Source organism: Bactrocera neohumeralis, chromosome 5 (assembly GCF_024586455.1).
Source record: "Bactrocera neohumeralis isolate Rockhampton chromosome 5, APGP_CSIRO_Bneo_wtdbg2-racon-allhic-juicebox.fasta_v2, whole genome shotgun sequence".
NCBI lineage: Eukaryota > Metazoa > Arthropoda > Insecta > Diptera > Tephritidae > Bactrocera > Bactrocera neohumeralis.
In genome coordinates, this window is record NC_065922.1 from 76571438 (window position 1) to 76588517 (window position 17080).

The following is a 17080-nucleotide window of genomic DNA, read 5'->3' on the forward strand; positions in this document are numbered from 1 at the left end:
TTATGCGCTTTGTCTCGTCAATGCAATGGCACGTCTGTTAGATGGCCGAACAAAGCGATTACAGCCATTCAGCATTTCACTGGGGACTCCCACCCTCTCTCTCGCTCCCTTTCACCCAAATAATTATATAAATTTCATATTTTACTTACGCTCCAAATGCTTTGTTGTCTCGTTTCAGTTGTTCGAAGTTTTAATGGAATTTTCGTGTGCCGCAGAGAGTCTCCGACATTCATCAAAGAGGAACCGCGACGCGCCACAACAATAACAGCAATAATACGCCGTGACTGGTGAAAACACGTGCTTACCGCCGAAGCAAGCACAAGCACAAACACAAAAACAACAATAACTTAGACTTAACTTCTCCAACAACAATCATTACTTATAAGCAACAAACACAGCAAAATGGCCAGTTCCAAGATTATCTTGAAAGTTTTGCTCTCGCTTTGCGTGTGGTCCTTCGTCATAATCGGTCTCTTCAAAATGCACGGCACCAATATTGTCTCACAGGAGTATAGCGCCGTGCCGTTGAGCGGCCGCATTTTGCTGCAGAAGGATATATTGCGCTACGCGGAGACTACTTCGACTACAACGGATCGCTTTGATCCTTCGGAGATCTTGGTGGACAATCGAACAGGTGAGTGAATCCTAGTGAAAGTCTATATTAAGTTCCTAAGTGGTCCATATGACTGCATACTCCTAGGTTGCACTCAATCTATACTGAGATAAAAGTCGTCCCGAAATTGTTACGAACCAAGGTATGACACGTCTCTTTCTCAACGGTCCGACAATAAATAGAAACGAGCTAGAATACGTTGTATGTCACTTAAAACTTACCTTATTGTCTCTACAAAGAAGACGGTGAAACGCTTTAGTCCCATGTGGGGACCTGTCCATATTACTACCGCGAAGACGTATTCCCTATCCGAAAAGAGGAACACTTTACACGCCTTATGACGTCCGCGAAGACATATCCCGGTAGTGTCCTCTTTTTCACACGACAGTCCAACCTTACTCAATCTTTTTGGAAACGAAAGTTTTAATCCCGTCCTAATATTTTCAGGACCGTGAAACTTTTCTACCCAGCTTCTAATCTAAATTTCTATTTCTTACTAATTCATTCGCTTTCTTTTTGTCTCTTTTCCGCCTCGCTTCCAGCCATGGATGATGATCAGCTGGTGCGCGATGTTGAGTCTCGTATCCCTTCGCTCCCCATCGCCTATTGGAGCAAGAACAAGAACTTTCGCCAGCAAAAGTCCAATACTTGCGCCAAATATCCATCCATCTTCGAGTTGGAGTTCAATAACATCTACTGGCAGACAATGCGCACATCCAACGGCACCTTTCAGCTGTTCGGCGCATACTATGACATACGTAAGACCTCGCGTATTGGTCCCACGGTACGTATACTCGGCATGATCGATCGCATACAGCCGACAGTGAAGACGTACTGTCAGTTCTGGTTCGATGGCCAGAAGGAACCGTTCATTGTTAAGACCTTCGAATACAAATACATCTGGTACAATAAGTGGGGTAACTACAAGCAGGGCATCTATCAGCCTTATCTGATAGCATGTCAAATACCGAAACCCTTCCACGGCGTCGTGCCCAGCTCGGTATCAATGGTGGAGAAGGAATGCGATACGGCGACAAATAACTTGCGCGTCATTTACAATCGGCCGCCAGATGACCAGAAGAAAGGTTTCGCCGTTTGCGTGAAGGGTCTGGACTTCCTCTACGATGATCTCTCGGTGCGTTTGATTGAGTGGATCGAGATGTTGAATATTTTGGGCGCCGATAAGATCTACTTCTACAATCTGCAAGTGCATCCGAATATCACAAAAGTGCTCAGCCACTATGAGCAAGAGGGCAAAGTGCAAGTCATACCGCTGACGCTACCGGGCGGACAACCGAATGTGCCCGGCTTCCAACATCTCTACCTCACGAAAAAGACGAATCACAAGCGTCAAAACGAGGTTATACCCTACAATGATTGTCTGTACAAGAATCTCTACTTATACAAGTACATTGCGTTACTCGATATCGACGAAGTGATCATGCCGAAGGGCAACTTCGTGCTCTGGTCGGAGCTAATGGAGAAGGTAGTGCCCGAATCGCTGAAGATCAAACCCGAAGGCTACAACAGTTACAATTTCCGCAATGTCTACTTCCTGGACGACCAACAGCACGAGCACGGCTGGCACAAAGACATACCCAAGTACATGCACATGTTGCAACACGTGCATCGCGCCAAGAACTACACCAAACCCAATCAGTATGTGAAGTGCTTCCACGACCCGGAGCGCGTGCTCACTCTGCACAATCACTTTCCGCTCGCCTGCCTCGGTGGCGTCTGTAAGTCCTACCCGGTGAACACCACCGACGCACAGCTGCAGCATTATCGCGCCGACTGCGTTAATACGCTGAAAAAGAGCTGTGAGGAGTACCGCGAGAACTCGGTCGAAGACAAAACGATCTGGAAGTACAAAGACGAGCTAATACGACGCACCTTCCGCACACTCGACACGCTGGGCTTCTTCAAGCGGCCCATCGGCAATGGTGGCGGCATTGGCTCGACCACACACGCGAGTGAGCGGTGATTTCTGGGCAGTTGGTGGGCGGGCGGCAGCAATAGCTGGATGGGCGGGAGAGTGGGAGAGAGCAGTAGCGGTAGCGGTGCAGGCAATGCGGCAGATTACTATGAGCGTTGGCGAGAGGGTGTGGCGGGCAGCAACGAATTTTTCTGATAATTCTGAGCGGAATTTTAAGCTGGCTGAAGGCAAGCAAAACAGTGGGTCTTAGGTGGTATGAAGAAAGCGGCTGTAAAAATTTTTTGTATCACGAATTTGAAAGTGCGTGAAAGCTCCTAAAAACTTGTGGAGTTTGTCAAAACGCGCGCTCGTGAAGGCGCTTGGTAACTGCTAAAAGTTATTTGAAATGTATAAAAGCTTCACTAGAAAACAAACAAGTGAACCAAACATATGTTGCCACCGACCTGTCTGCTGCAAAGTTTCATCTAAAAATCATCTCATTCCAGCGTAACCCTCCTAACTGTCTTCTACCTTGACGCCGTTACCTACAAAGTAAGTTAAAATTCCTCGTCAGTAAAATAATGTAAACTGTGCGGTACTTAACGAAGACAATTTCTTCGCTGTATTTTACAAAAACGAACGAAAGATTTTTTGTTATTAAAAGAAATGAGAAATTGCTACTTCGAAGCAGTGTTAAAGCGATAAAGTGTTCCCCAGCATTGACAGAAATGCTTGTAAATTTTATCTATCGAAAACACAAAAATCTCAAATATTACAAAAACACTTTTTTTTAAATACAGACTCCTTAAAAAGCTGTCTTATTTTGTAGAACAAAAAATTGTAAATTCTAGTAAATAAATCTTGTTACTATGCTCTTTATATTTACACTTGAAAAAAAGAGAACAAAAATGTCAAATGTGCCTTCATGTTAAAAAGTGTACGATCTTGAAAAAAAACATAAACAATAATACTTCGTTTTTGTATATAATTAAATTTTAAATTAATGTTGCCGTGTAAATAATTTGAAAGTGCCAAAAGCTAAGCTAAAATTTTTGGACATTTTTAAATGTGGAAATTTGAAGAAGAGAACTGACAAATGTTATGTTGAAAGCTGAATATAATGTTTTCAAAGTGTTGCCAGACTCAAATATTCAACATTTCTGATAAAAAAGAAAGTAAATTAAAATTTTGAATTTTTTTTAAATTTGAAAAAATCTGAAAAATTAAATGTTAAAAGCTGAGTATAAAATTTGTAAAGTGTTGCCAGACTAATTTCTAATAAAAAAAAATAACCGATCAAAATTTCGAAATTTTTTAAATTTCTAAAAATCTGAAAAATTCAATGTGAAAAGTTGAATGTTATCTATTTAAAGTGTTGACAAATGAATATATTTGAAATTTCTATTAATTAAAAAAATCAAAAATTATTTTAAAAGTTCGAAAACTTGTAAATCAAAAAAAATTAAAAAGTAAATGTGAAAAGTTGAACATTATCTTTTCGAAGTGTTGCCAGATTAAAATATTCAACATTTCTGTTAAACAAAAATCCAATAAAAATTATGAAATTTCAAAATTTTTTAAATTTAAAAAAGAAAATGAAAAATTAAATTTCTTTCAAATTTAGATAATTAAATATTAAAAGCTGAATATAATATTTTCAAAGGGTTGCCAGTTTAAAACAGCTGAAATTTCTATATTAAAAAATTTCTTAAACATTTTCAAAAATTTTAAAATGTTAAATATTTCACTTTTTTGTTAGTGTCAAAAATTTTATGAATTAAAATATAATTTTGAAAGTTTTTGAATCTCCGTCAATACAATTTTTTTAAAGTTTTCGTAATTACTTTTCAAATTAATTAGCATATAGCCATAAAAATAAAAGTACTTAAATCAGAAATAAAAGAAAAAGAAAATTTGAATTTTTGCATGAAAGAAAATTCACATATTTTTGTTGAAAATTTAAATTTTGAATTTTTTTTCCCTGAGCTAAGTTTTCAAGTAAAATAGTAAGGCTTTTGGCATCAAAAATGCTTTTTGCATTTTAATTTGTTTCTATAAATTTCAAAACAAGGCTTTTGGCATCACAAATCATAATTTTAACTTTATTTCATTTATTTGTTTGGTTTTTTTTTACTTTGCTATAATTTACCATGTCTACAAGCGAACAGAACAAATGCAAATGTCACAAATAATATTAAATAATTTCAAGCAATAATTTACAAACTTAGTAATTAGTGAAATTTAAGTTTTGTAAATTATATGGTTTTATTTTTTCATTTTTGGAATTATTTAAATTTTTGAAATTTTGTTTAATTATTACAATTTTGGGCTTTTAACTTTTCTTAAAATTTGCCTTATTTTGAATTTTTAGTTTTTGTTTTAATTTTTGAGAACTTTCTAAGTTTTGAAATTTTTTTAATATTTATAATTTTTTAATTTTTGCCTTTTTTAAATTTAGGATTATATTTAATATTTAATTATTTCTGAATGTTATAATTTGTTTTTATATTTTAGAAAAATGTTTCAGTTTTGAAAACTTTTTATTTCTTTTTACTTTTTTAAATTTTGTGTTTTTTATATTTAAATTTTTTGTAAATTTCTTAATGTTTTTTGATTATTTTTGGGATCTTTTTAAGATTTAAAAATTTTATGATTTTTGACTTTTTAAAATTTTGTTGTTTTTCTTTAATTTTTGACTCTTTTTTATTTTTTTAATTCTTATAATTTTTACATATACATATATGTATTTGTAACTTTCGATTTTTTTTTTAATTTGAAACACCTTTTTTAATTCTCAAATTTTTATTTTTGACTTTTTAACTTTTGACTAAATTTTTTAATCTTTGGATTTTTTTTGTAATTTTTGGTAATTTTTTATCTCTTTTTAATTTTTTGACTCATTTTTATTTTTTTCAGTTCCTGAAAATTTTTTAATTTTTGAAAATTGGCTTTAATTATCAAATTTATGAGTTTTTTCAATTTGTGACATATTTTTTTAATTTTTGAATTTTCTTTAAAATTTTTGAGATAATGATATAATTCTTATTTTTTTTTAATTTTTGTTTTATTTTCTTCAAATTTTTAATTTTTTTTTAAATAATATTTTGTTTTTTTTGTAATTTTTTTTAATATTTTTTTTTAAATATTTTTTTTTAATTTTTTAAATATTTTCTTAAAAGCATTACTACTTTTCCTTGCGTAGCTTCACATTTTTATTTGAAAATTTCGAAAAATTAATATTTCCAAACCTAAAATCACCTCTAAAAGCATTTTTCAATTTCACTAAATAAAAAAAAAATAATTAGTTTTAAGCAAGTACACAATTTAATCCCTAAGTTAAAGACTGATGGCGTTGTAAAGACGATTAAAGCGATTTATATATGTATATGTATGTGTAAAAAATTAAATTTAATATGTGAACTCACTTAAATCATAACTGTAAGCCGAAAATGCGACAAAAGCAGCAAAAACTGCATAAAAGAAAAATGTGAAAAAAGTGTAAAATTTTCACACAAATTAGCGAAAATTCCATAGCGGCTATTAGATAATTATAATTGGCAACTCTGCCAATCAACAAAATTTACAAGCAACTTATGAAGCAATGTTGGTGAGAAAACGAGCAAAGCGAGAAATATCATTAAATTTAAGTTTCTACCGAGTAAAAAACAATATGTTAATTGTATAATTAAAGATGTAAGAAAAAATCGTAAAAATTGGGACGCAGAAATCGTAGAAGACACATGTGAATGTGGATGTGTAACTAGTACTTAACGGTACTTGATGTGAATACGTTAATTAAAAACTTGAGACAACTAGCATAACTAATGAGCATTAGGAGTAAGTGAACACACACACACATGTAAATATGTAACGGTAATATTATAAATGAAATATTTTTGTATTATTATTATTTTTTAATATTTTTTAAAATGCGTCAAGCAAATGTAATTTGTATTGTAATATTTATATGTAGACATGGCAATGCTATAGGCACATATGCAGCTCTATAAGAAACCTAAAAGAACCGATTGAAGCGAGGACAAACAATATAAATTTGCGATGGTGCGAAATTAAGTGATGAAAAAGTGGGCAAAACTTCTATTCTCAAGCGACAAAAATATAGCTCATATGCATATGTGAGGAATTATACGAAAAAATTGCAAAAAGAGAGCCCTTAAAGCACCCCAGAACTTGCAAAATGTTAAAAACTTATAAAGGACAGCATAAAAAGCACAAGAGCTAGAGTAAAAAGCTACATTCTGCCGACTTATTTTTCAGAGCTTTCGAAAGCTTCCACTTGAAACTGTGTGCTTTGCATTTTTTCAGAGCTTTCACCCTCAACTATTTTTTTAAATAAGATTTTCGACTTTTTCGAAGCTATGGCAACAGCTGAAGAGCTTTTAAAAGCTTCAAAATCGATTCCCGGTGACTAATTTTTCTTTCTACTTAATTTAGTTAACTTTCCAAATTTTGAGCTTTCGGAAGCTTAGAGTTTTGAGCAGCTTTCGCACCAGTTGAAAAGCTTTCGAAAGTTTCAAACCGATTTCCCATGTATACTTTTGCTATATACTTAATTTTTGCGCCATCGTTTGTCGCCGCCACTACACATCTTATATTATTTTTGTAAATATTGTATTATTATATATGTAAGTCACTGAAATAGGTATGTATGAAATTCTGAAAAAAATTGTTGAAAAATTACAAAAATGAATTGTGAAAATGTCAAAAAAGTTGAAGCTTGTTCGCTAACAGCTGCGGAAAATTACTAGACAGCTTAGCAACTACAACAACTTTATTTCACTTTTAACTATTGCATATTAGTTTTTATAAATATGTATTTAAAATTTATGACTCACATTTTGTAAATAGATTCTTTTAGCAACTAAACAACCTACTTTAAGCCCTAGATTTTGTAAGAAAATATTTTGAATTTTAAGTTGTGGCAAATATTTTTTATGAATTTTATAAAAAAAAATCTCGTTTTAAGTTATGCCTATTTTATTTTTAAGTTAACGAAATATTTGCTTAATATAAATTTACAGTTATTATTTAGTATTGCACTTCTGTAAACACACATACATACATATCTACTTTGTATATGGAAAAGTTTTACTCAAATTGCGCGAAAAGCTCAGAAAAATTGTAAAATAATTTTTTGGTTTATGATTGCTTTGTGGAAAATTCAAGGTATTATTTTTTGTATTTTATTTGAATTTTAATTACCATAGTTTTTTTTATTTTTATTATATTAATCCATTAGTTAAAAACAAAACAGAATGACATAATCATAAAAAATAATGAAATTTACAAATGTTAGGCAAATTCGAAGGTCACTCTAACAGACAGGACCAGCAAAGCACTCAACTCGCAAGTGTCAGTTGGCTATAAAACATATACATACACACCTAATAATACACACACACATACACTTAGATATGTAATATTAGCGCATATATTTATAAAGTGGTGAAGTATCAGAATTTATGCAAATTAACGCAATTGCAAAATATTAAACAAAAAAATAAACTGAAGTGATTTACATGTAAATGAGCAAATATGAAATAAATGAGAAAATTCTAAAAAAAAAAACAATAAAAACATGTGTTTTTTTGCTTTTATGGTTAACAGGAAGTTAAGCAAAGTCACACACCTAATTTCACTTAGCACCCTGTTTTTAGCCTATACACACACCAGCAAAGTCACAAACCCAATTCACAATCCACAAGTTAGTCCACACACCACCCACCACAACTCACCATTTAGTCAAGACACATAGCGAAGTTCCCACCCACCCGCTACAGTGCCGGCCAAACTGTAGCAGCCGGCACGCCGCATTTTTCATTTCGCAAAATCCTGGGAATTGCACCAGGCGACCAGGAGTGAGCAGTAGGTAGCCGCGAAACACAAAAACGCGAATAACTCCTAAACTACTGGACCGATTTTGGTTCTGTAAATTTTGTATTTTGTAGAAACGCTTGGGCTACAAGTCCATTGGAAAATATTAGAAATTGCAATTACGTAACATTTTTTAGAATTAAAAATGTAACTCAAATCGACGGTTTTTAGGGAAAAAGGCGCTAAAACGCCGGAATTTTATCGGTAAATGTAAGGAATCTAAAAGTTTATTTGTTTCCACACTATATAGGTGCATAAAATTCTACAAAATATTTCGGGAAATTACAAAAAAATAGTTTTAAAAAATTGCAATTACTATGTAAGAATTTCGCAAAATTTTACAATAAAAAAATATTATTTGGCACCAGTGCTGTTGGCAATCCATAGCCTAGACATTATTCTCGCCATTCTGCAAAAAATTTCGTTACTTTTCGTTAAAATTCCAATTTTTGCGAATTTTTATTAAAAGTGGTCAATTTATGCACTTGCAAGCACTGTAACAGCGCCCCAAACATTACAGCAGCTCATTTTAACAGCACAGTCAAGCTGTTGTTAGCAGGGACACTATTGTACTACAGAGGGCGCTAAGCAGCCGAAATGTTGCGCGACAAAGCAATCAGAATTTCGCAAAATCCTGGGAATTGCACCAGGCGACCAGGAGCAAGCAGTAGGTAGCCGCAAAACACAAAAACGCGAATAACTCCTAAACTACTGGACCGATTTTGGTTCTGTAAATTTTGTATTTTGTAGAATCGCATGGGCTACAATCCTATTTAAAAAAAAATTATTTTGCTATTACGTAACATTTTTTAGAATTAAAAATGTAACTCCAATCGACGGTTTTTAGGGAAAAAGGCGCTAAAACGCCGGAATTTTATCGGTAAATGTAAGGAATCTAAAAGTTTATTTGTTTCCACACTATATAGGTGCATAAAATTCTACAAAATATTTCGGGAAATTACAAAAAAATAGTTTTAAAAAATTGCAATTACTATGTAAGAATTTCGCAAAATTTTACAATAAAAAAATATTATTTGGCACCAGTGCTGTTGGCAATCCATAGTCTAGACATTATTCTCACCATTCTGCAAAAAATTTCGTTACTTTTCGTTAAAATTCCAATTTTTGCGAATTTTTATTAAAAGTGGTCAATTTATGCACTTGCAAGCACTGTAACAGCGCCCCAAACATTACAGCAGCTCATCTTAACAGCACAGTCAAGCTGTTGGTAGCAGGGACACTATTGTACTACAGAGGGCGCTAAGCAGCCGAAATGTTGCGCGACAAAGCAATCAGAATTTCGCAAAATCCTGGGAATTGCACCAGGCGACCAGGAGTAAGCAGTAGGTAGCCGCAAAACACAAAAACGCGAATAACTCCTAAACTACTGGACCGATTTTGGTTCTGTAAATTTTGTATTTTGTAAAAACGCATGGGCTACAATCCTATTTAAAAAAAAATTATTTTGCTATTACGTAACATTTTTTAGAATTAAAAATGTAACTCCAATCGACGGTTTTTAGGGAAAAAGGCGCTAAAACGCCGGAATTTTATCGGTAAATGTAAGGAATCTAAAAGTTTATTTGTTTCCACACTATATAGGTGCATAAAATTCTACAAAATATTTCGGGAAATTACAAAAAAATAGTTTTAAAAAATTGCAATTACTATATAAGAATTTCGCAAAATTTTACAATAAAAAAATATTATTTGGCACCAGTGCTGTTGGCAATCCATAGCCTAGACATTATTCTCACCATTCTGCAAAAAATTTCGTTACTTTTCGTTAAAATTCCAATTTTTGCGAATTTTTATTAAAAGTGGTCAATTTATGCACTTGCAAGCACTGTAACAGCGCCCCAAACATTACAGCCGCTCATCTTAACAGCACAGTCAAGCTGTTGTTAGCAGGGACACTATTGTACTACAGAGGGCGCTAAGCAGCCAAAATGTTGCGCGACAAAGCAATCAGAATTTCGCAAAATCCTGGGAATTGCACCAGGCGACCAGGAGTGAGCAGTAGGTAGCCGCGAAATAGAAAAACGCGAATAACTCCTAAACTACTGGACCGATTTTGGTTCTGTAAATTTTGTATTTTGTAGAATCGCATGGGCTACAATCCTATTTAAAAAAAAATTATTTTGCTATTACGTAACATTTTTTAGAATTAAAAATGTAACTCCAATCGACGGTTTTTAGGGAAAAAGGCGCTAAAACGCCGGAATTTTATCGGTAAATGTAAGGAATCTAAAAGTTTATTTGTTTCCACACTATATAGGTGCATAAAATTCTACAAAATATTTCGGGAAATTACAAAAAAATAGTTTTAAAAAATTGCAATTACTATATAAGAATTTCGCAAAATTTTACAATAAAAAAATATTATTTGGCACCAGTGCTGTTGGCAATCCATAGTCTAGACATTATTCTCACCATTCTGCTAAAAATTTCGTTACTTTTCGTTAAAATTCCAATTTTTGCGAATTTTTATTAAAAGTGGTCAATTTATGCACTTGCAAGCACTGTAACAGCGCCCCAAACATTACAGCAGCTCATTTTAACAGCACAGTCAAGCTGTTGTTAGCAGGGACACTATTGTACTACAGAGGGCGCTAAGCAGCCAAAATGTTCCGCGACAAAGCAATCAGAATTTCGCAAAATCCTGGGAATTGCACCAGGCGACCAGGAGTAAGCAGTAGGTAGCCGCAAAACACAAAAACGCGAATAACTCCTAAACTACTGGACCGATTTTGGTTCTGTAAATTTTGTATTTTGTAAAAACGCATGGGCTACAAGTCTACTGGAAAATATTAGAAATTGCAATCACGTAACATTTTTTAGAATTAAAAATGTAACTAAAATCGACGGTTTTTACGGGAAAAATCGCTAAAACATGGGAATTTCTTGGGTTACTATTAGCAAATAATTCTGGTATGTAACGGCAGTGCTTGCCAGTTAGTTTTGTATAATATATATATATATTTTAAACGATTTTTAGCATTTTTTTACTAAAATACTTTGGGAGTTCTCAATGCACTTTCAGTGCAATTTTGTAGTTATTTTGATACAAAAAACGAAACCGAAAACAATTTTAAAACAATATTTATTTATTTAAAAGCATTTTACAACAATTTTCACTTAAAACTAACAAATTTCGCTAAGCGTTTATATTAAAAATCGCTTATAACACGCTGCTTACATAAATTTTAATTTCTTCTTTCAATAAAGTTGCTAAATTTGCAAACAGTTTTAAGCAGTTTTTGACATATAAATTATCTGTTCATACAGTAAAAGTTAAAAAGTTTCTCATTAATATTTTATGACTATAAAAGTAAATATTTACATAATTACAAAACTATTTTTTATTATTATTATTTTTTGTAATATGTATGGATAATACTTCAAAGATCACAACATACGTTGGCTTAGAGTAACAAATTTCCAGAAAAGTTTTTTAATACAATGTGAAAAAGTGCAGATTGCTGCTCTCTTCTTGCAATTTAAAAAATAAATATTTTAATATGAAATTCTGAAACTCTCTTTGGCTTCACAAAAATTTTTAAATTAAATATTTTTCTACTTTGTAAACAATTACACATCTTTCAAACTGGAAGCTTGTTGCCAACTTGCGCCTTAAAAACTATTTCGATAATATTTTTTTGTAAACATAGCAATGAAGGAATCTCGCTGCTAAAACTAAAGTAAAACTACATAAGAAGACAGTCTCATTCCAGAGTCTCTATCGGCTCAGCAGTCCATTGCATGCGTGTGGTTTTGCCTCCAACGCTCTGCATCCAGCTTGTCACTCGCCTCGCTGCAGCGCTGGCATCACACATAACTGAGGCGTCTATTCTGCGAGCGCTTTCTGCTCGAAGAGCGGCTGTAATTGTGGCTGTGATTCGTGCGTATGCTGCTGAAGTGGCCCAAACTCATGCTGAGGTTCGAGTCGAAGGCGGTTTGCGTCTGTGAGCGTGGATCGGTCATGAGTGAGCAGGAGGTGGGCACCGCTTGGCAATAGCGCAGCAGCTGCTGCTTAAACGCCGCCGTGGTGAGCGTATAAAGCACCGGATTCAAAGCTGAGTTCACCGGTAGCACAAGCACTGCGAGCCAGGCGTAGAGAGAGGGTGAGATGGCGCAGCCCGAGAGCGCTGCCACCTTGACGACAATTATCGGCAGCCAGCAGGCGCAGTCAGTTGTAACGATTATCGCGAAACTGTGCGAAAAATGGAAGAGAAATTGGTGCGTTATAAAAAATAGTGGGGTTGACAACAGATAAAATACAGAGTAGAGTTATGCCTGCACAAAAACTAACTATCTTAAACTTCATACGACTTCCGGAGTAATCAAATGCTCGAAAGTATATTCTTATTATCCCCTCTTACGTCTGACAAGTACTTTCTTTTTCCACTGTTCAACCTTTTCTGAAGTTCTTTTTGACTTCGCCAGCGTAAACCTGGTTCATTAGCTTTACTTGGAATTATACTTTCTTAGCATTTTTCAAAACAATTTCAGCATTTAAGCACCAAAGGCTTTAAAGGTTGTCAAATTATTCGATAAATAAGCCAATTTAAATTACGGAAGTACTTTTTGAGAATATGTTAGATTTCAGCAAGGTCCTTTCCTACCCCAATATGCTTCTAAGTTTCTGACTTAAGCCGAGAAGTTATTTGGTAAAGTATTTTTCGGTACCCGAATCATATATATAGACAAAATTTTGAAAGACTTGCCATCGTAAGCACTCCGACTCACACCGAAGCTCCGAATACCAATTACATGTAGTCGGTTTCACTTAGAGAAAATTTGCTGAATTTATGTACAGCATTAACTGTTTCAGAGGGTTGGTCTAATCTCAAAACGCTTGGGCATTCAGCAGTCTATACAGCTAACGTTTTTTTGAGCTGAATAAGTGCCAAAAGCTTGAAAAGCCAGTTGTAGGCGACAATTAGGTTGGATGAAAATGTATTAATCGAAATAAAAAATCAACGCGCTTGCTCATTTGCTCCTGCTTCCTTTGGGCGCGTAACTAATACCCAAAGCATTTCATCAATCGCCGGCCATCAAATTTAATGCGTTTTCTACCAATTCTCATTAGTTTTTGGTTTTTCACGCTCCTCGCATACATTGGCCGCTTTGACCCGTACAAACAAGTAAAATAAACACAGCAAGCGACAGGAAAACAAATAGGGATCACTTACCGCGTAGCAACGACATTCTCACGTCCACTCAGCGTGCTCCGCATGCCGCCGCCCGAGTCGCGTATCGCCTGCAGCATGCGAATGTACGAGTTCGATATGAAAATCAGCGAGACGGTGTTGATGAGTATGAACAGCAGCGCGGAGTACTCCCAGCCCTGTGAACGAACAGAAGTAGAAATCAAAAGAAACAAATTTATGGCGTAATAATTGAATGATGAGGGACTTAGAAATAATATGGAAGGGTGCATGTAAATAAGTAGCGCGCACTTAACAGCGTTATTTTTAAAAAATCACAATTTTTTAGCAGAAAAAGTCGAAAAAATCGAAATGTAATTTACATAGCGCGACAAAAGTGGTGACTTGCGTAAACAAAGTGCCTGCGACGCCTGCTAACGCTTCACCAAATGCATCAAAAATATGTAGAGTTATATGTAATATTTTTAACCAGTAAACCAAGCTTACCGAAATGCCGAAAATCATTAAATTTTCCATAAAAAAATATAATAATAAACAAATGTTGTCCACAATTAGGCGCAGAGTCAAATAATGCTAATTTAGCCAAGTCATGTCACCCTAAACTAAATACCTTTCAAAATAAAAGGCTTGCAGTAAATTGGAATTGAACGATGAAGGCAGTGGACGGACGCCCAAAATAGGCTGTTACCGACGAAAACATCAAAAAAAGTGCCCAAAATAATTTCGGATGCCCATAAGTGAAATTGTCCGACAGCGCAGAGACGCTAAAGATATAGATAAAGAGACGCTAAAGATAAAGATATCGATAAAGAGACGCTAAAGATAAAGGTACGTATTGGATATATTGCGAATGAATATTTGAGTATGCGAAAGCTCTGTGCGAGCTCAAAACCTATCAAGTGCAAAAACGAACTGATGCTTCGTTTGACAATGGATGAAACATGGCTCCATCGTTTTACACCGGAGTCTAATTGACAATCAGCCGAGCGCAGTGTACATGATGAACCGATCACAAACCAAAATGCAAAAGTCGGATGACAAGGTTATGACATCAGTATTTTTAGATACTCGTATACTATTCATCTTCAAATGGGTTTGCATTATTGGAGCGTTTGAAGGAAAAAATCGCGAAAAACGGCCGCATTAGAAGAAGAAAGAAGTGATTTTTTTATCAACACAATGCATTGTGTCACAAATCAATGGATATGCTGCCGAGTTTTCATGAATTAGGCTTCGAATTGCTTCCGCATTCTCCAGATCTGGCTGCCAGTGATTATTTTCCTGTTCTCTAGCCTCAAAAGAATGCTCGCTAGAAAAAAATTTGGCAAAAATGCAAAGGTAATCGCGGAAACTGAAGCTTATTTTGAGGCTTCAGTAAAATGTATTACAAAAATGGTATTGAAAAATTCGTTGAACGCTATAATCATTGTAAAGCCCACGAAGAAATAAATGAAATTTTATCAAAATAATGTTTTCTATGATAACTTACGAACTTTTCAACCCATCTATTACTTCTAATAATATATAGATTACTCTACAACTACGGAAATTGTTTGTTGCATATTTTTCGGATTTTCCACAAGATTTGGTTTACTGGGTATTTACTCATTTTTTGCTAGATATATATATTCTACAATTTCTACTTAATGTACGTATATTTTGTTTACTTTTCACTCTCACTCACCTTTGCAAATGGATCGTGTATGTGCAGTGATAGACAAACACCGTTAGTGCCATAGAAATGACCACCGAAATATTTTATCGGCAGAAAAGGCAAAGCGGCAAGCACGAAGGACATACCCCATAGCAGACCAAGGCGAAAAACGATACTGTAAATAGAAAAACAAAATTTATAAGTAAAAACGAACGAAAGAGAAATGAAAGCAAACTGAGAAATGGACAAATAGATTTATCTGCATAATGGAAAAAAATATAAAAAAAAACTTTTATGACCTGCAGAAGTGAGAGCAAGGAGTCAAAGCAAGTGGATTGTTGAAAAAATGTTGACATTAAGGAGAGCTTTCGTAGTTTTTGAGAGATCTATAGTCAACAAGTCTCACTTATCACTTAAAAAAAATTATATAAAAGTCCTGCTTTGCTGCTGTTCATAGACATACATAGGTTTGTTTTTGGAAAAAATATGGTATTTTCAGTGACGTAAAATCATCACCTGAGCTTCAATGCGGTTTGAGGCTCTCACCTATAGAGACACAGACATTTTACATATTGTCCTATGATTCTTACAATCTAACTGAAGGCTCAGAAGCGCAGAATGAGAAGCTCAAGAACCATCATAACATTCCCACAACATCATAACAACAGAGAACATTTCCTTCCTTGCAAATTGAGCCATCCATCTTGATACCAAAAATATCACAGGACATCGCTCTATCAAGAACGCTTAGTCGCCTTATTATGAGGCGATGGGTTATGACATTTTGAGGCAACTTGAAATCTATTTCACTCTAACCAAAATTCTTTTCACGCTCTACTGCTAAAAGCCATTAAATTCTACTGTGTGTTAAGCTCTTGAAAATGCAGGCTAGGAAACGTAAAAAATTAATGATTTAATGTATCGGAAAAATAGAAGGCAAATGAAGACTAGCCAAGAATAAGAGTAATAAAAATAAAAAACCGTATGCAGTTATAAAAAAATCGCACTAAACTCAGTCACCAGCGCTTCACAGTCTAAGTGTTCGTGTCGTAAAAGCTCGAATTTTATAAGCAAGCAACAACACTTGCAGGCGGTGTACCAGACAGCAAGGAACCCAAGCAGTCCGCCACGCAATCAGACGTTCATCCAGCTGTTCTGCAATAAAGTCACACTACACACTGGGAGGGTCACTGCACAGAAAGCGGGTGACCAGCAGAACTCGAGCCACACGAGCTCGCCATGTCAGCTCACACCTCAGCCACCATAAGTCACGTTTTATTTATGCAAAGCGCACAGAACGCTGACCGTGAGTATATAAGAATGTATGTGGCGTGCGAAGATATTCCTTGGTTTAAGGCTGTGGCTTCGAACCTTGTGCAAACAATAACAAATAAATATGAGGGATATGCATAAGTTGGTAGAAATTGCTTCGAGCTGTTAAAGGAGATGACAGAAAACTTGCTTGAACGATTAGAAGGTAAAATTTAATTGAAAATATTTCAGAAGACCTTGCTAAGTACAAGGCAATGACAAATCTACTTTCTCCCCCAAATAAAGGATTAACCTCCTCACTTTTTTTAAGAGAACATAGCTTGTGTTTACTCTGAATCATCTTTCGAAGATTTCAAAGGATCTGCTACCTGATCTCATAAACCTACATAACTTGGAACTATAGGAGTGTAGGAAGACAGACCTGAAGGAACCCTTTCCTAACCACAGTGGTCTAGAATTATGACTGTCCGTACAGTCTCTCCAGAGCAGTTCTCTTTAAATGATTTAAGGGTTTTAAATGTACAAGTATAAGCCAATTCTTTATAACCCGATCTAAACGG

General features: G+C 34.8%; 2 protein-coding genes across 4 annotated transcripts in view; one reads left to right on the forward strand and one right to left on the reverse strand.

Moving 5' to 3' along the window:
• LOC126760257 (uncharacterized) overlaps positions 1-3153 on the forward strand; it is a 460595-nt gene extending 457442 nt beyond the window's left edge. For all 3 annotated transcript variants that reach the window (XM_050475749.1, XM_050475751.1, XM_050475752.1), the window contains 2 exons: positions 179-634; positions 1156-3153. In XM_050475749.1, the coding sequence (XP_050331706.1) occupies positions 403-634; positions 1156-2597 (1674 nt within the window). In that variant the 5' untranslated portion in view covers positions 179-402 and the 3' untranslated portion in view covers positions 2598-3153. The remainder of the gene's footprint in view (positions 1-178; positions 635-1155) is intronic.
• An 8395-nt stretch (positions 3154-11548) lies between these two features.
• LOC126758664 (relaxin receptor 2) overlaps positions 11549-17080 on the reverse strand; it is a 54891-nt gene continuing 49359 nt past the window's right edge. The window contains exons 16-18 of the mRNA XM_050473015.1: positions 15279-15423; positions 13619-13773; positions 11549-12636 (exon numbers count right to left, since the gene is read on the reverse strand). Coding sequence (XP_050328972.1) covers positions 12252-12636; positions 13619-13773; positions 15279-15423 — 685 coding nt within the window. The 3' untranslated portion in view covers positions 11549-12251. The remainder of the gene's footprint in view (positions 12637-13618; positions 13774-15278; positions 15424-17080) is intronic.